Consider the following 19,089-nt stretch of genomic DNA (forward strand, 5'->3'; position numbering starts at 1 on the left):
TGTTTCTTGTAAAAAGGCAATATCAATTTTCATTTTCTTAATATATGCCAAGACTCGCTTACATTTAATCGCACGATTTAATCCACAAACATTAAAAGTAGCAAACTTCAACTATGGCATATCTACTGTTATTACTAAATACCAATAATATCTTTATATAAAACTCAAATCAACATATGAAGGCCCTCCAATAAAAAAAATCACAAATTAAAAACTAAAATATATATAAAAAATAAATAAAAATAAAATCCACCCCCCCAAAAAAAAACTACCAAAGATAGTAATCCCCTAAAAAATTGGGTGTGGGTCACCCACCAGTGGTTAATGACTAGTAAAGAACTTAGTGCAAATCTCTCCCTCTCCAGCCAAACAATCAGTAACATCAAAATATTATAATAACAAAAGAAAAAATAGAATAAGAAAATTCTTTTCATCCAGACGATTCCAATCTCAAAAATCCCATTTCAGAAGGAGGTGGACTCTTTCCATTCCCGTTTTTCCCATTTCTGTCATTTTTTCCATTTCCAGAGCAACCAGATTTTTCTTTAGGAGATAATGGTGGACTACGTCTTTGTCCTCTTATATCTGGCAATGAATCAGCAAAAATCATTGCTTCACGATCAGTTTCAAAGAACCAAAATTGATAGTCTCCATAAAACACCTTCAACACTGCAGGGTAACGAAAAGTAGACTTATAACCTTTATGCCACAAAACTTCTTTAACTGGATTGAATCGACGTTGAATGACTTCTTGACTCAGATCAGGATAAAAAAAAGACTGCTATTCTGAATCAATAATGGGGTTTGTCATTGTCTTGCATTTTGTACTGCAAGTTGAAGTACTGCTTCTCTATCCAAATAACTCAAACATCAAATTATTACCGGTCTTGGTGGTTGACCAGCTGAGGGTATTCTTCTTAAAGCTCTATGGGCTCTTTCCAGTGCCAATCCCCCAGAGAAAAATTCTTGCCCTAATATTTGCAGAATATAGTCTTTAAAGAAACAAAGAGGTTCTATATCTTCTGGCAAACAAACAATTTTCACATTCTTTCTGCTTTGATTCTCCAATTTTTCTTTCTAACTCCTTCTCGGGTTCTCCTAATTCTATGACTGATTTTTCCACCTTCAACACTTTTTCTGTGTTAGAAGTTTCTTGTTGTTTACAGTCCAAAAAAGCAGTCTGAATTTTTTTAAATTCTTCATAAGATGCATCCACACGTGTCTTAACCATATTTAATTCTGAACTTGTATCAGCATTCATACGAATCATTTCATTCATTTGAGATGTCAACAAAGGTTTTATAACAGCTTGGATAATTGCATTCAATTGCATACACTGTCAGTCAGTGAAGCTCAGCTCTGCTCTCTGACATAGTGGCAGAACAAGGTAACTACAGTTCCTGCTGCAACTCAACAGAAGGCATTTTAAAAGTTTTACTGCGAGTCTGGACTCCCAGCGATGGCACCCCGACTTCCTCAGGGGGTCGCCGCTGGTCTCGCCCCGTATCTCGTTGTTTTTTTATCAATTCACCGGGAAAAACGATTTCTTCAGATTGAAATGCTACCTGATGCATTTCCAACAATGGAGTTGTCTTCCTGCGTGCTCCCTCCATTAAAATCGAAAGGCTTTCTAAATCGGGGTCCACTTCTTGGGAACACGTACCTTCTTCCGGAGAACGGGTAATTCCAGCGCCATCCTTCATTTGGTAAGCAATAGGTTTTTCAGCCCTTCCAGGCGAACTTTGGGGTTTAGACAATGAAGAGATTGAGCCTGGGGCTGTATCAAGTCATCTAGGCCCCAAATCTTCAGCACTTCAAAAATGTAACTTCTTTTGAACTTGAGGTTTAGTCTTTTTACCATTATTGGCCATAATAATTCCTTAATACTTTAAACTAAAATTTAAAAAGTTTAAACTTGAAAACAAAAGGTTAAAAAACGGGTATTTAAAAGTCTGGCCAGAGAGGTCGAGATTGCACGTCTAGACTCTATCTTGCCACGCCCCCCTCGGCAAGACCACACTTTGAATATCATGCATTTTTATGGCATCCCAGCTATAGAAAAACAAAGCTGGAAAGGACAAGATTCACCAGAATATTAATTACCAGGACTGGTGGGTGTGAATTACAAGCAGAAGTTCAGACCTTTCTCTGTGGAGCACAAAAGATACCTTATGGGTTTAAAAAAATAATGAAGGGCCTAGACAAGGCAAGTAGTCCATCTTTCTCCCCCTAGGATAACTAGAGGGATTCAATTTGAGGAAAAATGGAAAGAAGGAGATCCCTGGAAAGATCTTCACTCCTGGAATGAGCTGCCAAAGGAAGTGGTAGAGGTACAATTGCAACATATAAAAGTTAGTTCGACAGATATATGGATAGAAATAATTTTTTTAAAATAAAGGAATATAGGGTAAATGTTCAAAATGGACAGGTTGGAAAAAGTCCCATTTCTGTGCTGCAAACCTACGAGTTACCAAGTAGAAGAATTTAAGAGAAGATTAAATACAATAGCTGCCTTTCTAATGATCTGCAACACATTTCCATAGCAGCAGTGAAATATTAATATTTTGGTTTAGAAATCTGCCCTAAAATTGCTCAACTTCAGATGTAGAGGGAAACAAAGACCTACCAACTAATGTGAAGCCATTAGGAGGCCTGAGCTGAAGAATTGAGAACTGCAGAGGAAAAATGTTGTGGGAAGGAAAAGGCTTTAAACTAAACAATTTAAAATTTGATGTTAAAAATTAGTTAGGGAAGGCAGTTTTTGATAACACGTAGTCAAGCAAAATAAATCTGACCTCCAACTGTCTCAAGTATTTGTAGATATCTTTAACATATTCACTGCACAGCATGGGGCTGTCACCGTCATCAGCATCAACATCTTTCACAGGAAGCAGCACATCAGAGAAAGCCTGGCACAAGTCTTCAGATATACAATCTGTTGGTTCAGTGGATGACAACACTGGGACCTGTAAGGAGATGCCATGGCAACAGAACTAATGTAATGTTCTTGCAAATGCTCACCTGCATGAGTAATTTACTGTGAAGATAAAAAGAATCACCAGGAATAAAAAAAAATTAAATTGCATGTTGTGGCTATTGCAAATGCCAGCAAACCAGTTTAAATTTAAAGAAGGCCATCTATAGTCTCTCTCCCCACCCCCATTAGAAATACAAATATTAAAGCTAGATTAAAACAGATCAAGAAACCATCTATTTTACAAAACTTGGGGTAGATCAAATATTTCACATCTTCAATATTTCATTAGTCGAAAGATTTGGAATGATCTCAAAGTGAATGTGAACATTGCTTTCAAATACCAAAACAGTTAGCAGTCTTTGTCAAAAAGGTCAAGTCAGAAACCGTGCCTCACATTCAACTCGCACAGTACTTCAGATTTGGCCTCAGCAATGTCTTGTACAAATTCAACACCATTAGCTTTCATCTAATCCTCTGGCACCTCACTTGTGGCCAACAATGTTAACTCTGCCAAGGCCCTTACAACTTTTGCACCAGCCTCCTTCAAGGTCCGAAGGAACATCTAGTCCAGGCCCAGGAGATTTTTGCACCCTTATTTGCCTCATGCCTGCAAACACCTCCAATCTGTCCATCACTGCTGTTTTACCTCACTTTTATACATCTCTCAAATAAATAGACAAAAAAAAAATCCATTCAAGATCTCTTCCACACCCCTCATCTTTTGGGCTCAATGCATAAACTGGCTTTCCCTAGGACCTATTATATCTCTTGCTATCCCTTTACTCTTAATAGATCTGTAGAAGCCCTTGGAATTTTCCTTTACTTGTCTGCCAGAGGAGCCTCATGGCTTTTTTAGCCCTCTCAATTTCCTTCTCAAACGTTTCTTCCATTTTTTTAATACTTAAAGTACCTAATTTGTTCGATGCTGCCTATTGCTGCTATCCAGGCCTTAATATCTCAAAAAAGGTCCCCTTTACATTCAAGTCTTGGCTTCAATTCTGACAGGAACATACAAACTCTGTACTCTCAAAATTGTCACCTTTGAAGGCCCCCCCACTTACTAAGCACATCTTTGCCATAAACAATTTGTCCCAATCCATACCTGCCAGATTCTTTTGATACCATCCAAATTGGCCTTTCTCCAATTTAGAATCTCAACCCAAAGACCAGCCCTGCTCTTCCCACAATTATCTTGTAACTAATAGTATTGTGATTACTAGATCCAATGTGCTCCCTTACACATTTCCATCACCTACCCAGTCTCATTTGCCAATAGGAGATCCAGTTGATGTTTGGAGTACAATAGTCCCAGTCAACATGTGGGAAGTTAAAATGACCAACTGTTTCAACTTTTATGGCTGTACAACTTCAAGGTCCAAAATTTAGATTTTTCTTTGGTCCAGTCAGATTATGGCATGAAGATAACTTTAAGTATTATGGCTAATGAAAAGTTACCTCTGATGGATTTTCATAGATTTCCACTTGTGGAACAACAGGCTTAACAACCTTCTTTACTGGTTCTGCCTTTGGAGCCACTGTATTTTTCCCCTGCAAAATTCAGTTACATTTCAGAGCAGCACAAATTTCATATCTGAGGAGTTTAACTATAAAAGAATGCACTCAATTGAAGTCTAAAATAGCTTGTACAAGATTAAACTACCATTATCCCATCTGAAACGAGCGAGAAAGTCACACTCACCTTTTTGACAGGGAGTTTATTTCCTTGTGCTCTGTTTCCTATGTCCACCAAAGCAGTTCTAGGTCTCAAACCAGCTTTTACTCCAGCTTTTGCTGGAAGAACATTTGGCTCAGCATTGATTTTGCCAGCACGAGTAGCCTATAAATTAAAATATAGATTTATGAAACCATTTCCACTAAAATGCCTACTATAAGGTCAAGCAGAGTGGAAGCTGCATGAAAATCTTTGCATCATGGAAGTTTTTTTTTAAAAAAACCAGATACTCCGTAGACAGATGTTGCCTCAAGAAGGCAGACAACACGAGAGGAGTCACGTGATGGAGTAGTGGCCGGACGGTGAACTCCAGCCCTCTCCAGAAAAGTCGGGAAAAACAAGAGAAAATACAAAGGCACAGAAATACAAGTTAAAGAAGTGAGTATAAAGGTGGAAAGAAGATGGAGACAAAAGGAGAAAAATCAAAATCAACGGAAAGAAGAGAGGAAGAGAAGACAACGGAGGAAAAAGGTGAAGGCCTTACCTGTCCGAAGAGGCCCGCTGTGGAGAGAGGAGCCCGCTACCTCAGGTCGGTAGAAAAAGAACTACAACAATGGCTCACAGAGCCGAGTAAAAGTGCGCAACCGCGCATGCGCGACTCCTCGCGCATGCGCGATGCGCATGCAAAAAAACACACCGACGGGAGGGGGGACCAGCTGGGGAGTCGATCTCCACAGCCGGCAACGACAGCTGCAGAACACCTGCAGCAAGAAGAGACCACAGAAGACAATGGAAACAAGAAAGAAGAGGAGGAAAGGGCAGCAAAGAAACAACAGATGGTCAACCCAGAGGAAGAAGAAGAGGAAGAGTACAGTGAAATAGATAAAGGGAAAGGCAAGGTAAAGGATATACTTGCTCTTGTTAGAGGATACATGGAGTCATTTAAAGAATGGCAAACACAGGAATTCAATGATTTAAGAAGAAGAATAAACACAGAAGAGAAAATAAATAAAATGGATATGACCTTAACAGAAATGGGGAAAAAAATGGACAAGATGGAAGAACGGGCAATAGCAGCAGAAATGGAGGTAGAAGACTTAAAAAAGAAATTGGAGGAATCTAATAAAAAAACTAAAGAGACACAAGAATTACTAGCCCAAAAAATAGATATAATGGAAAATTATAACAGAAGAAATAACATAAAGATAGTGGGCCTTAAGGAAGATGAAGAAGGCAAGAATATGAGGGAGTTTATAAAAGAATGGATCCCTAAGGCCCTAGGATGTCCAGAACTACAGCAAGAAATGGAAATAGAAAGGGCACATAGAGCATTGGCCCCTAAACCACAACCACAACAAAAACCAAGATCTATTGTAGTAAAATTCCTAAGATATACTACAAGAGAAAAGGTACTGGAGAAGACAATGGAAAAAGTAAGAGAGGGCAACAAACCACTGGAGTATAAAGGGCAAAAAATCTTCATTTATCCAGATATAAGCTTTGAACTCCTAAAGAAGAGAAAAGAGTTCAATACAGCAAAAGCGATTTTATGGAAGAAAGGATATAAATTTACACTGAAGCATCCTGCGGTATTGAAAATATTTATTCCAGGACAACAAAACAGACTATTCTCGGATCCAGAAGAAGCACGAAAATTTGCAGAACAATTACAAAAATAGACTGAGGGATGAAGACGGGTAATGAGAGCAAAAATTATCACGATTGATATGTATGTGGGTAAAGACAAAAGTAGACTGAGGGATGAAGAAGGGTAAGGAGGGTAAAAATGACCACGATTGATATGTATGCGGGTAAAGAGGTATAAGAGTGAATAGAGACAATGGGCATATGTGAAAGTATCTGTAATTAGAGGAAAACATAGAGAGTATAGACAAGAATTAATAAGAGAAGGTAATGGAATAGAGAGAATAAGGAGGGAATTAAAAGAGTGACCTTTGTGACATATAAAAAGCGAAATCTTTTCTGGGGGGGCTGGGTGGGGGAAAAGAGCGGTCACTGCAAAATCAGTTGACGCTTGCGAGTGGATTCGCAAATCCAAATGGAGAGGGGAGATGTGGTTGTCCGACAAGGGATAAAGGGCAACTCAGGAGGGGAAGGGGAGATTGGGGATAAAGAAGATAGAAATAGGAGAATAAGGAAAATGTTGGATGTTGTAGGAATGTTGTCTGGTAAAGAGTTGAAAATAAGAAAACAGAAATGGAAAAGGAGGAAAGGTAATGATGGAAAAACGGAAAGAGAAGATAAACAAAATATAAAATGGCTACGCTGAACTATATGACTCTAAATATTAATGGAATACATAACCAAATTAAAAGGAAGAAACTACTAAATTTACTGAAAAATGAAAAAATAGATATAGCATTTGTCCAAGAAACACACTTAACTGAATTGGAGCACAAGAAATTAAAGAGAGATTGGGTAGGACATGTAACAGCAGCATCGTATAATTCAAAAGCAAGAGGAGTGGCTATATTAATTAGCAAAAATGTGCCATTTAAAATAGAAGAGGAAATAATAGATCCAGCAGGGAGATATGTTATGATAAAATGTCAGATATATTCAGAGCTTTGGAATCTACTTAATATATATTCACCTAACGAAGAAGATCAAAAGTTTATGCAAGATATCTTTTTGAAGGTAGCTAATACGCAAGGGAACATACTAATAGGAGGGGATTTCAATCTGAATTTGGATCCAAATATGGATAAAACGGGGAAAAAAATTAACAGGAAGAACAAAGTAACCAAATTTATAATTAAATCAATGCAAGAAATGAAACTTGTGGACATATGGAGGAAACAAAACCCAAAAGAAAAGGAATACTCATACTACTCGACTAGACATAAAACATACTCAAGGATAGACCTATTCCTGTTATCAGCCCACATTCAAGGGAGAGTTAGGAAAACGGAATATAAAGCTAGACTATTATCGGACCACTCACCCCTGTTATTGGCAATAGAGCTAGAGGACATCCCTCCAAGAATGTATAGATGGAGATTAAACCCCATGCTACTTAAAAGACAGGATTTTAGAGAATTTATTGAAAAACAATTAAAAATGTACTTTGAAGTAAATACGGAATCAGTGGAAGATAAGTTTATACTATGGGACGCAATGAAAGCATTCATTAGAGGGCAAATAATAAGTTATGCAACCAAGATGAAGAAGGACTATAACCAGGAAACAGAGCAGTTGGAAAGGGAAATAATAAACATAGAAAAAAAATTAGCAATAAAGGAAGATACAACCAAAAGAAGAGAATTGGCGGATAAAAAAATAAAATATGAAACATTACAAACATATAAGGTGGAGAAGAATATAATGAAAACAAAACAGAAATATTATGAACTAGGTGAAAAAACACACAAAATCTTAGCATGGCAGCTTAAGACAGAGCAAACTAAGAAAATGGTATTGGCAACAAGGAAAAAAGACAAACAAATTACATATAATCCAAAAGAAATTAAGGAAAACTTCAGAGAATTCTATGAACAATTATACCGAACCGAAAACGAAGGGAAAGAAGGGAAAATAGATGAATTTTTGACTAAAATTGAACTACCAAAACTACAAATAGAGGAACAAAATAAATTAACAGAACCATTTGGAACAGTAGAAATACAAGAGATAATAAAAAATTTACCAAATAATAAGACACCAGGAGAGGATGGACTCCCAATAGAATTCTACAAAACATTTAAAGACCTAATAATACCGCCCCTCCTGGATGTAATCAACCAGATTGATGAGACACAAAACTTACCAGATTCATGTAAAACAGCAATAATTACAGTGATACTAAAACAAGGGAAAGATCCACTCTCACCAGCGTCATATAGACCAATATCTCTGCTAAACACAGATTATAAGATAATAGCTAAACTATTAGCGAACAGATTAGCAGAACAGGTACCGAAAATGGTAAATTTAGACCAAACTGGATTTATCAAAAAAAGACGCACAACAGACAATATTTGTAAATTTATTAACTTAATTCATGCAGTAGAAGGAAATAAAGCACCGGCAGTAGCAGTTGCTTTAGACGCAGAGAAGGCCTTCGACAGAGTAGAATGGAATTACTTGTTCAAAGTATTGCAAAAATTCAGTTTACCGGAGAAGTATATTAATTGGATTAAAGCATTATATAAGGGACCGTTAGCGAAAGTGACAGTAAATGGACATGTATCAAAGCAATTTAACTTAAGCAGGTCAACGCGGCAGGGATGCCCACTATCACCATTATTGTTTGCGCTAGCTATAGAACCACTAGCAGAATCGATAAGAAGAGATAATAATATAAAAGGAATAAAAATAAAAGACAGGGAATATAAAATCAGTCAGTTTGCGGATGATGTGATAGTGTACTTAACAGAACCAGAACTATCAATAAAAGAACTATATAAGAAATTGAAAGAATATGGAGAAGTGTCGGGATACAAGATAAACGTAAATAAAAGTGAAGCAATGCCTATGAATAACGCGGATTTCTCAAAATTTAAGGAGGAATCCCCATTCAGATGGCAAACGCAGGCAATAAGATACCTAGGTGTGCAAATAAACAAAAATCTAGGCCAATTATATAAACTCAATTACAATCCACTAATGAAAAAATTACAGGACGATTTAGAGCATTGGAAAGAGCTACCACTAACACTGATAGGAAGGATAAACTGTATTAAAATGAACATTTTTCCAAGGATACTATACTTATTTCAGGCATTGCCAATACAACTGACAGAAAAATTCTTCAAAGAGTTAAAGAAAATAATAAGGAGATTTTTATGGAGAGGGGGGAAACCGAGGATAGCACTAGATAAATTAACAGAATGGTATAAACAAGGAGGCTTACAATTGCCAAACTTCAAAAATTATTATAGAGCCGCACAATTAAGGTACCTATCAGATTTTTATCAAACAAGGGAAAAACCAGACTGGACGAGACTAGAATTAGATAAAATAGGGGAAAAGATACCTGAACACATATTATATAAATGGGACGAAAAATTGGTATAACATAGAACTTCTCCAGTATTACACCATCTCCTCAATATATGGAAGAAGATTCATGTAGAAAGAAATAAAATAAATTACCAAATACCAAAACTAATATTGACGCAAAATAAGCTACTCCCTTTTACAATAGACAACCTTGCCTTTAGAAAATGGGAAAAAAAAGGGATTAAAAGAATAGAAAATTGTTTTTCAGGAAGTAGATTCTTATCCTTTGAACAAATGAGAGATAAGTACAATATAACTGGAGATACAGCGCTGGCATATTACCAACTGAGATCCTACTTGAAAGATAAATTAGGAAGCAACTTGAGTTTACCAGAGGGAAGTAACCTTGAATATGTGATTACAGATACAATGTTAATCAAAAGATTTATAAAAAATATGTATATTAAACTGCAAGAAAAGGAGAATGAGGAAACAAATGGTAAAACTAAACAAAAATGGGAACAAGATTTAAATATAAAGATAAAAAAGGAAACATGGGAGAAGTTATGCTCTGGAACGATGAGAAATACAATAAATACGAGGCTGCGTATGATACAATATAATTGGTTACACAGACTATACATTACACCGCAAAAGTTAAATAAATGGGACCCAACAGTATCTGATAGATGTTTTCGATGTAAAAAAGAAAGGGGAACAACAATTCATGCAATCTGGACATGTGAGAGAGTAGAAAAATTTTGGGATGATCTCAATCAGATATTAAATAAAATAACAGAAAACAATATACCAAAGAATCCAGAGATCTTTCTCCTAAGTAACATAAAAAATAAAGAATTTGGAATTGACTTGGAAGATGCACAAAAAAGATTTGTCAAGATAGCCCTAGCCGTAGCAAAAAAATGTATTATGTCAACCTGGAAATTGGAAGATAATTTGAAAATACAACAATGGTATATAGAAATGAATAAATGTATTCCATTAGAAAAAATAACATATAGTTTAAGAAATAATATTGAAATATTCGAACAAGTATGGGAGCCTTACATTAAATACAATAGCGAAAACCTACCGGGAACAAACATTACCTAAGTTGATGGAAGGAGAAGAAAAGAAAAGAATGGACTCAGTAGAATTTCTGGTGTATTTTTGTTGAATGACAACATTGTCTAACTGAATTAATGCAACCTAGATTGTATACCTAAAATGGATGAGAGGGGGGGGGGTGGGGGGGTGGCTTGGGAGGAGGGAGGGGGGAGGGAGAAAAAGTCACTGTAAATGTGTGGAAAAGAAAAAGTGTATATCATGGCTATTGTGATTTATGGTGTGAAAAATAAAAAATTTAAAAAAAAAGGCAGACAACACCATCAAGGCCCTTTACCCCATTTCTTCATTGTTCTCCGCAGGCAGAAGATACACAAGCCTGAGGTCTAACTCCAGGTTCAAGAATAGTTATTTTAAAACCTAGCTGTTACAAATTCTTGAACTTTATCAACCAAGCAAACAGCAGGGCCTCCAACAGATCTGTCCATATTACAAAAGTCACTAATAGCAGTTGACTATTTAATCTATCCTATTATTCCAAGTGTGGCTTGTTGTGATTTTTATCACTGTAGTTGGTAGAACTTCTGTGCCTCTGAACATTTTATTTGTGTATGCAGCAATAAACTCACATTGTCATTGACCTAGTTGATTAGAAAAGCATTTGTTCAGGAAATGGATCAGTAATCCTTCCCCCCCCCCCCCACCACCACAAGGCCAATGCCGAAAGGTTAATCAGTTGTTTGAAGGCTAGATAACAAAAATATATGGAGACTCACTTTGGTGGTAAAAGGAAGGATTCAGGAGATAGACAAGTATTTATTTAAATTTCAACACATGACATAACTTCATGTGCTGGAGAACAGAAAGCTTTATTGGCAGGCTGCATTTAATATCCCATGAATTTAAAATGCAGTATGTTCATATCTTTCACCCAAATGACAAGCTGCTGCTCAATCACCACAAGATTATGTAGCAAATTTAGAACTTATCTGTACAAGGCACAAGTGAGACTGTACTCAGAGTATTGTGTGGTTCTAGTCACCAAGCTACAGGAATAACACGATTAAGCTGGAAAGGGTGCCAAAATAGATTTTAAAATGTTACCAGAACTAGTGATCTTAAATTACAAGGTTGAAAATTTTCTTCCCCAGAGCACAAGAGACCTGGGAGGTTTCCAAAAAATTGTTTGTTGGATGAAATATCCACATTTAAAAAAAACACTATAATTTTAAAATTCCATTGATGTAATAGATCTAGCTGTATCTTGCTGTAGAAAATGCATCAGGGCAATCCACAGCACCATAAAATACTGCAAATCCAGGTCAGATTGCATCTGGAGTGAGGGAAGCAGTTATGCTTGACTGTTTAAACGGGGGAAATGTTAGAGGCACAGCACCTTGTCCTGTCGGACAGAGAATTATCCCACTTTGAAGAGGGAGGTTTCTGCACATTGTTCAACACAGGAATCCACTGCAATTGAGGTGAGCACAAATTGCAGGAAAGAATCTCATCAAAGTAACTGACCTGACTGGACAAGTGAAGAAACTAGGAAGTGTTGGTGCAAAATACTCAGGTTCTGCTTTGATGACGAGATGAAGAATTGACCTATTCTTACAGAAAATGGTTAATGTCAGGCCCTAGGTGCGAATAGCATCTTCTAACTTGTGTTCCAAACTTCATCAGAGGGCAAGAGTCCAGAATGGCAGCCAAATGAAAAATTCAACTTGCTTGCAACCAAAAAAATGTGGCTTTGGAGGTTGCCGTTTTGGTCTCCAAAAATGAACTTGGGCCATTGAGCAAGTGAACTAAAGATCAACTAGGATTAATCCCAGGGATTAGATTTGGCAGGAGGAGACCATTCTTCAGACAATTCTTCGAGGCTCAAAGTCCAGACATTTTCCCTTGACTGAGAAAGCTCAGGACGGGAAGTTTAGGACAACTTGATGTGGGGAGAATTTCAAAATGTCACCACTCAGGGGTGATGGAGGAATGAATGCAGGTCAGTCATTAGACATTGAGGAAGGAGAACAGGAAGGAAAGGGACAGTCTCTGCCTGAACATTTCCAAGTAATACTGCTCAAGGTTTATTATTGCATTCTGTAGACTATCTGCTCAGTTTGCAACAAGCGTGACGGGGGGGGGGGGGGGGGGGGTTACAATTCAGTTAAAAGTAAGCACTTCCTTGCTACTTTTCCACTCATTGCAAACGAAGCTCTGGCGCCTTTCTCCTCGTTCACGTTCGAGTGGCCAGATTGGCGTCTTAAATCCAGGATTATCTGAATAGAATGGGTAAAGAATTAGCAGTATCGGAGAGAAAGGTAAACGCTTGTAGGGGTAGGACGGCAGAGAGTTCGCGCTCAACGCTTTCCACAAGCATTATTAGGACTAAATTAAAAACCAAAGCACTTGAGCTCACATCAAGCCACGGGAGGTTTTTTTTAAAATAAAAGGCACATACCACCCCCCAAACAATTAAGCAACAGCCGACTCCCACCTTGACCAGCCGCAGAGCCATGCCCGTCGCCATCCACGCTCCGAACTCCGTCTGAGCACCAGCTGGAAGGAAATTTAAAAATCCTGGCCGCTCTGCGCTCATTCGCTGCCGTCCCACGTCCTCTCTCCCCTGATTGGATGGCCCCGCGCCGCGCGAATGCGTTACCAGAGCGATCGATTGTCGACGTCACGCCCTTGTTGCAAGTTGCGCGGTAGGGACGAGGAGTTGCAGCAGACGGTGGCGCGGCGGAGGAACCGGCCGGGGGGAAACACTGTCTCATTAAAGAAACTCAGCAGGTCTTGATGAAGGGCTCTGGTCGCATAAATGATCTTTGCCTTCTATGGACCTCCTGAGTTGATGCCGTATTTGCGCCAACGTCTGCAGACTTTCTTGTTTCGTTTAGGTTGCCGAACTAGTTATTTTATCCCATTCCAACCAATTTTCCCCTGCAACCGTGTCTGCCTGTCCCGCATCGGACTTGTCAGCCACAAACGAGCCTGCAGCTGACGTGGACATTACCCCTCCATAAATCTTCATCCGCGAAGCCAAGCCAAAGACATCCTGTGAGATAGGGATTTGAAATTGGTCTTTTTTTCCCATTGGAGCATGCCGTTGGCGTTTAAACGGGGGCCACCCACCCATTTGAGGCCAATGTAGTGTGCAAATTAACACAGAGGTGGTGAAAAAGTGACCTGGGTGTAGGACATATTGGGGGGGGGGGGGAACTCGAATGACTGGAACGTCTAACATTTCACTCCCGCTTCCTTTGTTGCTGCAAATCAATTCAACCCCCTCCCGCCACAACTCTCTGGATGTATGTTGTTGGCAGGGCCAGCTCTGATTGCTTATCAAAGTGTCCCTGACGTGATCAGAACGCCTTGCGAGGATATTTCCGAGCCCACAAGTTGAATGGGGGGGGGGGTGGGGGCACGAGCATGCCAGCTGCAATGGGATGGGAAAAGGTGGTCGCCTTGCAGAGAAACAGCATCTTTTGGATGCTGAGAAACAGGGTTAATGCTGATGTTCAAAGGGACCTGATGTTCCTACACAAATCGCCAAAAGCTAAATGATCAAGAAGGCAAAAGTGTTCATGTTTGCCATAAGAACATTTGAGTACAAGAGTAAAGGTTCTTTCTGCAGTTATGTAGGGACTTGGTGGGGAAAAGCCTGCGAAATTGTGTACTTTTTAACTAAAAAGTTTATACTTACTGTGGTGATATGTAATTACACCACTAGGTCACCGGGGTCATCTTGTATATAAAGCAGTCCAGAGCTACAGTCTAGCCTTCCAGGTTTGTCTTGCAGAGAGACAAGACCTCTTAGTGTTAGTATTAGTTTATTAAAGCTGTCTTCTCCTCACACTGCTGTTGTGGTTATTGTCAGTGCACTTATGTGCTTAGGCCCCAGGGATGGCAGGTTAGCCATAAGAGGAGTAAGTCGGCCTGTGTTTTCTGTACTTTAGAAGAATGAGTAGATACTTGATTGAAACTTACTGGAGTTCACACAGGCTGGACAGTTCTCACCTTTCCTCTTTCATTATCTCATTAACACCCTTTGTTGGTTTGAACTCCTCCATCTGCCATTCTTCCTGCTTTCTCTCCCAGGCATTCAGATGCCTGTCTTTTCTCATTCATACTTTGAGCAAGGGTTCAGGCCTGAAATGTTGGTAATAGATCTTTCCCTGCAATGGACATGCGAGACCGGCTGAGTTCCTCCAACATATAAGAGAGGGCATTTCCTCTATTTAAGGAGTGTAGAGCCAGGGCCCACAGTCTTAGTCAAGGGAAATAAATTTTTCTTAATAGAACTTTTTTTCACAAAGGATGGCGAATTTTTATCATCCTTTATCCTGTAGAAATTCAATCAATTGTTTCAATCATGAACAGAGACTGATAGGTGTCTAAATTTGAAACAAATCCAAGATATAGCAAAATGGTGGTGCATTAGATGATCTTGATTAATGGCAGGGCTGGCTTGAAGGTCTTTGCTATGTTTCTTAAGATAGCTCAAATATTAGTTTTTAATTTTAGAGTTACAACAGGTTGTGACAGAGTATTTAGAGGTGGTTTTGGAGGAATTGTTAGAGCAGCTTACACACATACATTTTAAAACAGAATATTTGCAGGACTTTTGCAGGAGGCAACAAAGTATCGACAGCAGCTTGCCTGGGAGAGCATGTGATCTTTGCGGGCAGAGGAGAACAGTTTTGCTCTCAGAGAGAGAAGGTGTGAAACAGAGGAGACAGAAATCAGTTCCAGAAGGACAAGTTGGCAAACTTTGGAAGGCTGCCTGGTCAAGGGAGGAGACTGGTGGTGTGAAAGGTGACCGGAAAGAAAGAGGATCATCTGGAGAATCCTGAAGGGGGCAAGTTTCGTCAACAAGACTGATTGAGAAAGAATCAGTTGCGGATGTCCTGGAAAAGGAATCTCTCTCCGAAAACCAGCAAGAACCCACCTGAGTGGTAACCATTTGCCTGTTAAGGACCAAAGACTGGTAAACTTTGACTGAATGGGAAACTTCAAGGATATAGATCTGTATCACCTGCTTCAAGATAGGTCTGTTGGACTACATCAGGGGTGGCCAAACTTGTAAGAGCCACACACGATAAAGTACAGATGTCTGAGTGTCACAAGACATGAAAAAATTACTTACACATTTTTACTCTTAAGTGCATATTTTGAAACAAAAATATAAATATTAAGCAATATATGAACAAAATAATTTATTAATGTACACAATTTTTACACTGCTAATGTGTATTAGTTTCAATAATCAGATATTTTATTTATACTGGTAAGACCGTATTTGGGGCATTGGGAGCTTGAATGGGAGGGCATTCGGGGCTTCGGGAGCTCTGGCGGCCTGGATCACGCACTCCGCTAATTTCCCTGCCTGCAGCACAGTCACAAGTTCCTCCATCATGTCGTCACGAGCCATGCCAGCTAGCACCACCATACAATTCCTGCCTCAGCCAACATATTCCATGAGCCACACATTACATGTCAAAGAGCCCCATGTGGCTTGCGAGCCGCGGTTTGGCCACCCCTGTACTATATGCAGCTTAACTTGCTTTGTCACACTCAAGGTGATGGTAGCAGTAGAGGGGAGAATAATTTTTAAACTCTCAAGGACTCTACCAAAAACAGTTAATCTCTGACAACCTAATGAACCATAATCATGAGGTACAGTGTTCTCAGAATAGCTCATCCAGAAAGTTTCTGACTATTAATGTCAACTTCACTGACCTATAGATCCCTGGCCTGCCAGATTATTTTGTTGTCATGTAATAAACAAAAAAATGAGATATTACACAACATTTCCTTTACTGCAAAGCAGACAAATATTTACTATCAACACAAATCACCCAGCGCCCCCTAAATCAGAAAAAGAAGCAAAAGTGAGTCCCCTTCAGAGTCACTGTGTGCTAATGTATTTGCCTCCAGTGCTTCCACAGCCACATAGACTTCATCCAAACCTTTGGGAACCCAAGATCCTGATCCAAACCTGGGTGACATGATCAGGAAGCCTTCAGCGCCCTCTCACATCCCAGTTCTGCTGCTTGGTACATCTTCAGCCAGACAAGCCAGTCTCCAGCAGTCCGCAGCCTGGTGTGAGTCCGTTGACCACAGCAGCCTATGTGGCTTCTTCGACTCGAGTCACCAACAGCCCGCTGCCTGTGTGTTCTTCAGCCTCAGAGCCCCTCACTGGTCTGTTGCCGTGGTCACCATCCTGAGGGTCATCTCCTCTGCTTCCCTGGAGTCTGCAACCCCTCGTGATCACTGCTGTACACAGACACTGCCATCTTGGGCCCAGACCCCATAGTTGCTGGATTTAAAAATAAACCACCGTCACTCCTTTAATGGACGCAATAATTAGGAACACAACTGTAGCCGCCCTCCAATCTTCTGGCACTTCACTCAAGGCCAAAGCTGATATAAATATCTCAACGGGGGCCTCCTTCATTTCTTCCCCAGCTTCCCACAAGGTGCGAGGATGCATTTCATCAGGTGCTGGGAATTTGTTCACTTTACCATGCTTCAAGGCTGACACCTCCTCCCTGGTACTTTGTAAGTTCTCCAGGTCCATGCAACTTGTCTCCTTCAATCCTTTGTCTTCCATGATCTTCACCAAAAAAAAAACTGATGAGGGGTAAATAAAATCTCACCCATTTCCTGAGGTTCCACACAAAGAAGGCCATGTTGATCTTTAATGGCACCAATTCTCTCCCTCGCCACTCTTTATATAATCATATAACCATATACAGCACAGAACAAGCCAGTTTGGCCCTACTAGTCCATGTCAGAACAAATCCCCACCCTCCTAGTCCCACTGACCAGCACCTGGTCCATACCCCTCTAATCCCCTCCCCTCCATGTAATTATCCAGTCTTTCCTTAAATGTAAATAACGTTCCTGCTTCAACCACCTCCGCCGGCAGCTTATTCCACATCGCAACCACCCTTTGCGTGAAGAAATGTCCCCTCATGTTCCCTTTATAATTTTCCCCCTGCAATCTCAAACCATGGCCTCTGGTTTGAATATCCCCCATTCTTAACTGAAAAAGCCTATCCACGTTGACTCTCTATGTCCCTTTTAAAATCTTGAACACCTCCATCAAATCCCCCCCTCAATCTTCTACGCTCCAGAGAAAAAATCCCCAGGCTGCTCAACCTTTCTCTGTAACTCAAACCCTGACATCCCGTCAACATTCTCGTGAACCTTCTCTGCACTCTCTCTAATTTGGTGACCAAAACTACACACAGTATTCCAAACTTGGCCTCACCAATGCTTTGTACAATTTCATCATAACATCCCAACTCTTGAATTCAATACTTCGATTTATGAAGGCCAACATTCCAAATGCCTTCTTCACCACTCTATCTACCTGAGTATCAACTTTGAGGGTACTATTTACCATAACTCCTAAATCCCTTTGTTGCTCTGCACTCCTCAATTGTCTACCATTCAATGTATATGACCTATTTAGATTTGCCTTTCCAAAATGCAACACTTCACACTTATCCGTATTAAATTCCATCAGCCATTTCTCAGCCCACTCCTCTAGCTTTCCTATATCTCTTTTTAAGCTACGGTAATCTTCCTCATTGTCCACAATACCACCAATCTTTGTATCATCTACAAACTTACTTATCCAATTCACCACCCCTTCTTCCAGATCGTTAATATATATAACAAACAATAGTGGACCCAGGACCGATCCCTGAGGAACTTCACTAGTCACCGGCCTCCAATTTGACAAACAATTTTCTACCACTACTCTCTGACACCTCCCATCCAACCATTGCTGAATCCATTTCACTACCTCCTTATTTATACCTAATGCCTCCACCTTTTTTCCTAACCTCCTGTGGGGAACTTTGTCAAAAGCTTTACTAAAGGGAGGGAGTCACGTGATGGAGTAGTGGCCGGACGGTGAACTCCAACCCTCTCCAGAAAAGTCGGAAAAATCAAAGGAAAACACAAAGGCACAAAAATAAAAATTAAAGTAAAGTGATAATAAAGGTGGAAAGAAGATGGCGACGTAAAAAGAAAAATCGAAACCAACGGTAAGAAGAGAGGAAGAGAAGACAACGGAAGAAGAAGGAGAAGGCCTTACCTGTTCGAAGAGGCCCGTGGTGGAGAGAGAAACCCGCTCCCTCAGGTCGGTAGAAAGTGGACTACAAAAATGGCTCGCTGAGCCGAGTAAAAGTGCGCAACCGCGCATGCGTGACTCCTCGCACATGCGCGATGCGCATGCAAAAAAACACACCGACGGGAGGGGTGACCAGCTGGGGAGTCGATCTCCACAGCCGGCAATGACAGCTACAGAACAGCTGCAGCAAGAGGAGAATATAGAATACAACGAAAACAAGAAAGAAGAGAAGAAAAGGACAACAAAGAAACAACAGATGGCCAACCC

The 19,089-nt window shown here is 39.8% G+C and overlaps 1 protein-coding gene across 3 annotated transcripts in view; it reads right to left on the reverse strand.

Moving 5' to 3' along the window:
- Positions 1–13,278, reverse strand: part of LOC138763855 (G2/mitotic-specific cyclin-B1-like) — a 28,672-nt gene extending 15,394 nt beyond the window's left edge. The window contains exons 1-4 of one of the 3 annotated variants that reach the window (XM_069938738.1): positions 13,135–13,278; positions 4,677–4,814; positions 4,433–4,525; positions 2,796–2,966 (exon numbers count right to left, since the gene is read on the reverse strand). In XM_069938738.1, the coding sequence (XP_069794839.1) occupies positions 2,796–2,966; positions 4,433–4,525; positions 4,677–4,814; positions 13,135–13,272 (540 nt within the window). In that variant the 5' untranslated portion in view covers positions 13,273–13,278. The remainder of the gene's footprint in view (positions 1–2,795; positions 2,967–4,432; positions 4,526–4,676; positions 4,815–13,134) is intronic. The other 2 variants (XM_069938728.1, XM_069938722.1) reach the window with 2 other exon arrangements.
- Between the last annotated feature and the right edge of the window lie 5,811 nt (positions 13,279–19,089).

Source organism: Narcine bancroftii, chromosome 1 (genome assembly GCF_036971445.1).
Source record: "Narcine bancroftii isolate sNarBan1 chromosome 1, sNarBan1.hap1, whole genome shotgun sequence".
NCBI lineage: Eukaryota > Metazoa > Chordata > Chondrichthyes > Torpediniformes > Narcinidae > Narcine > Narcine bancroftii.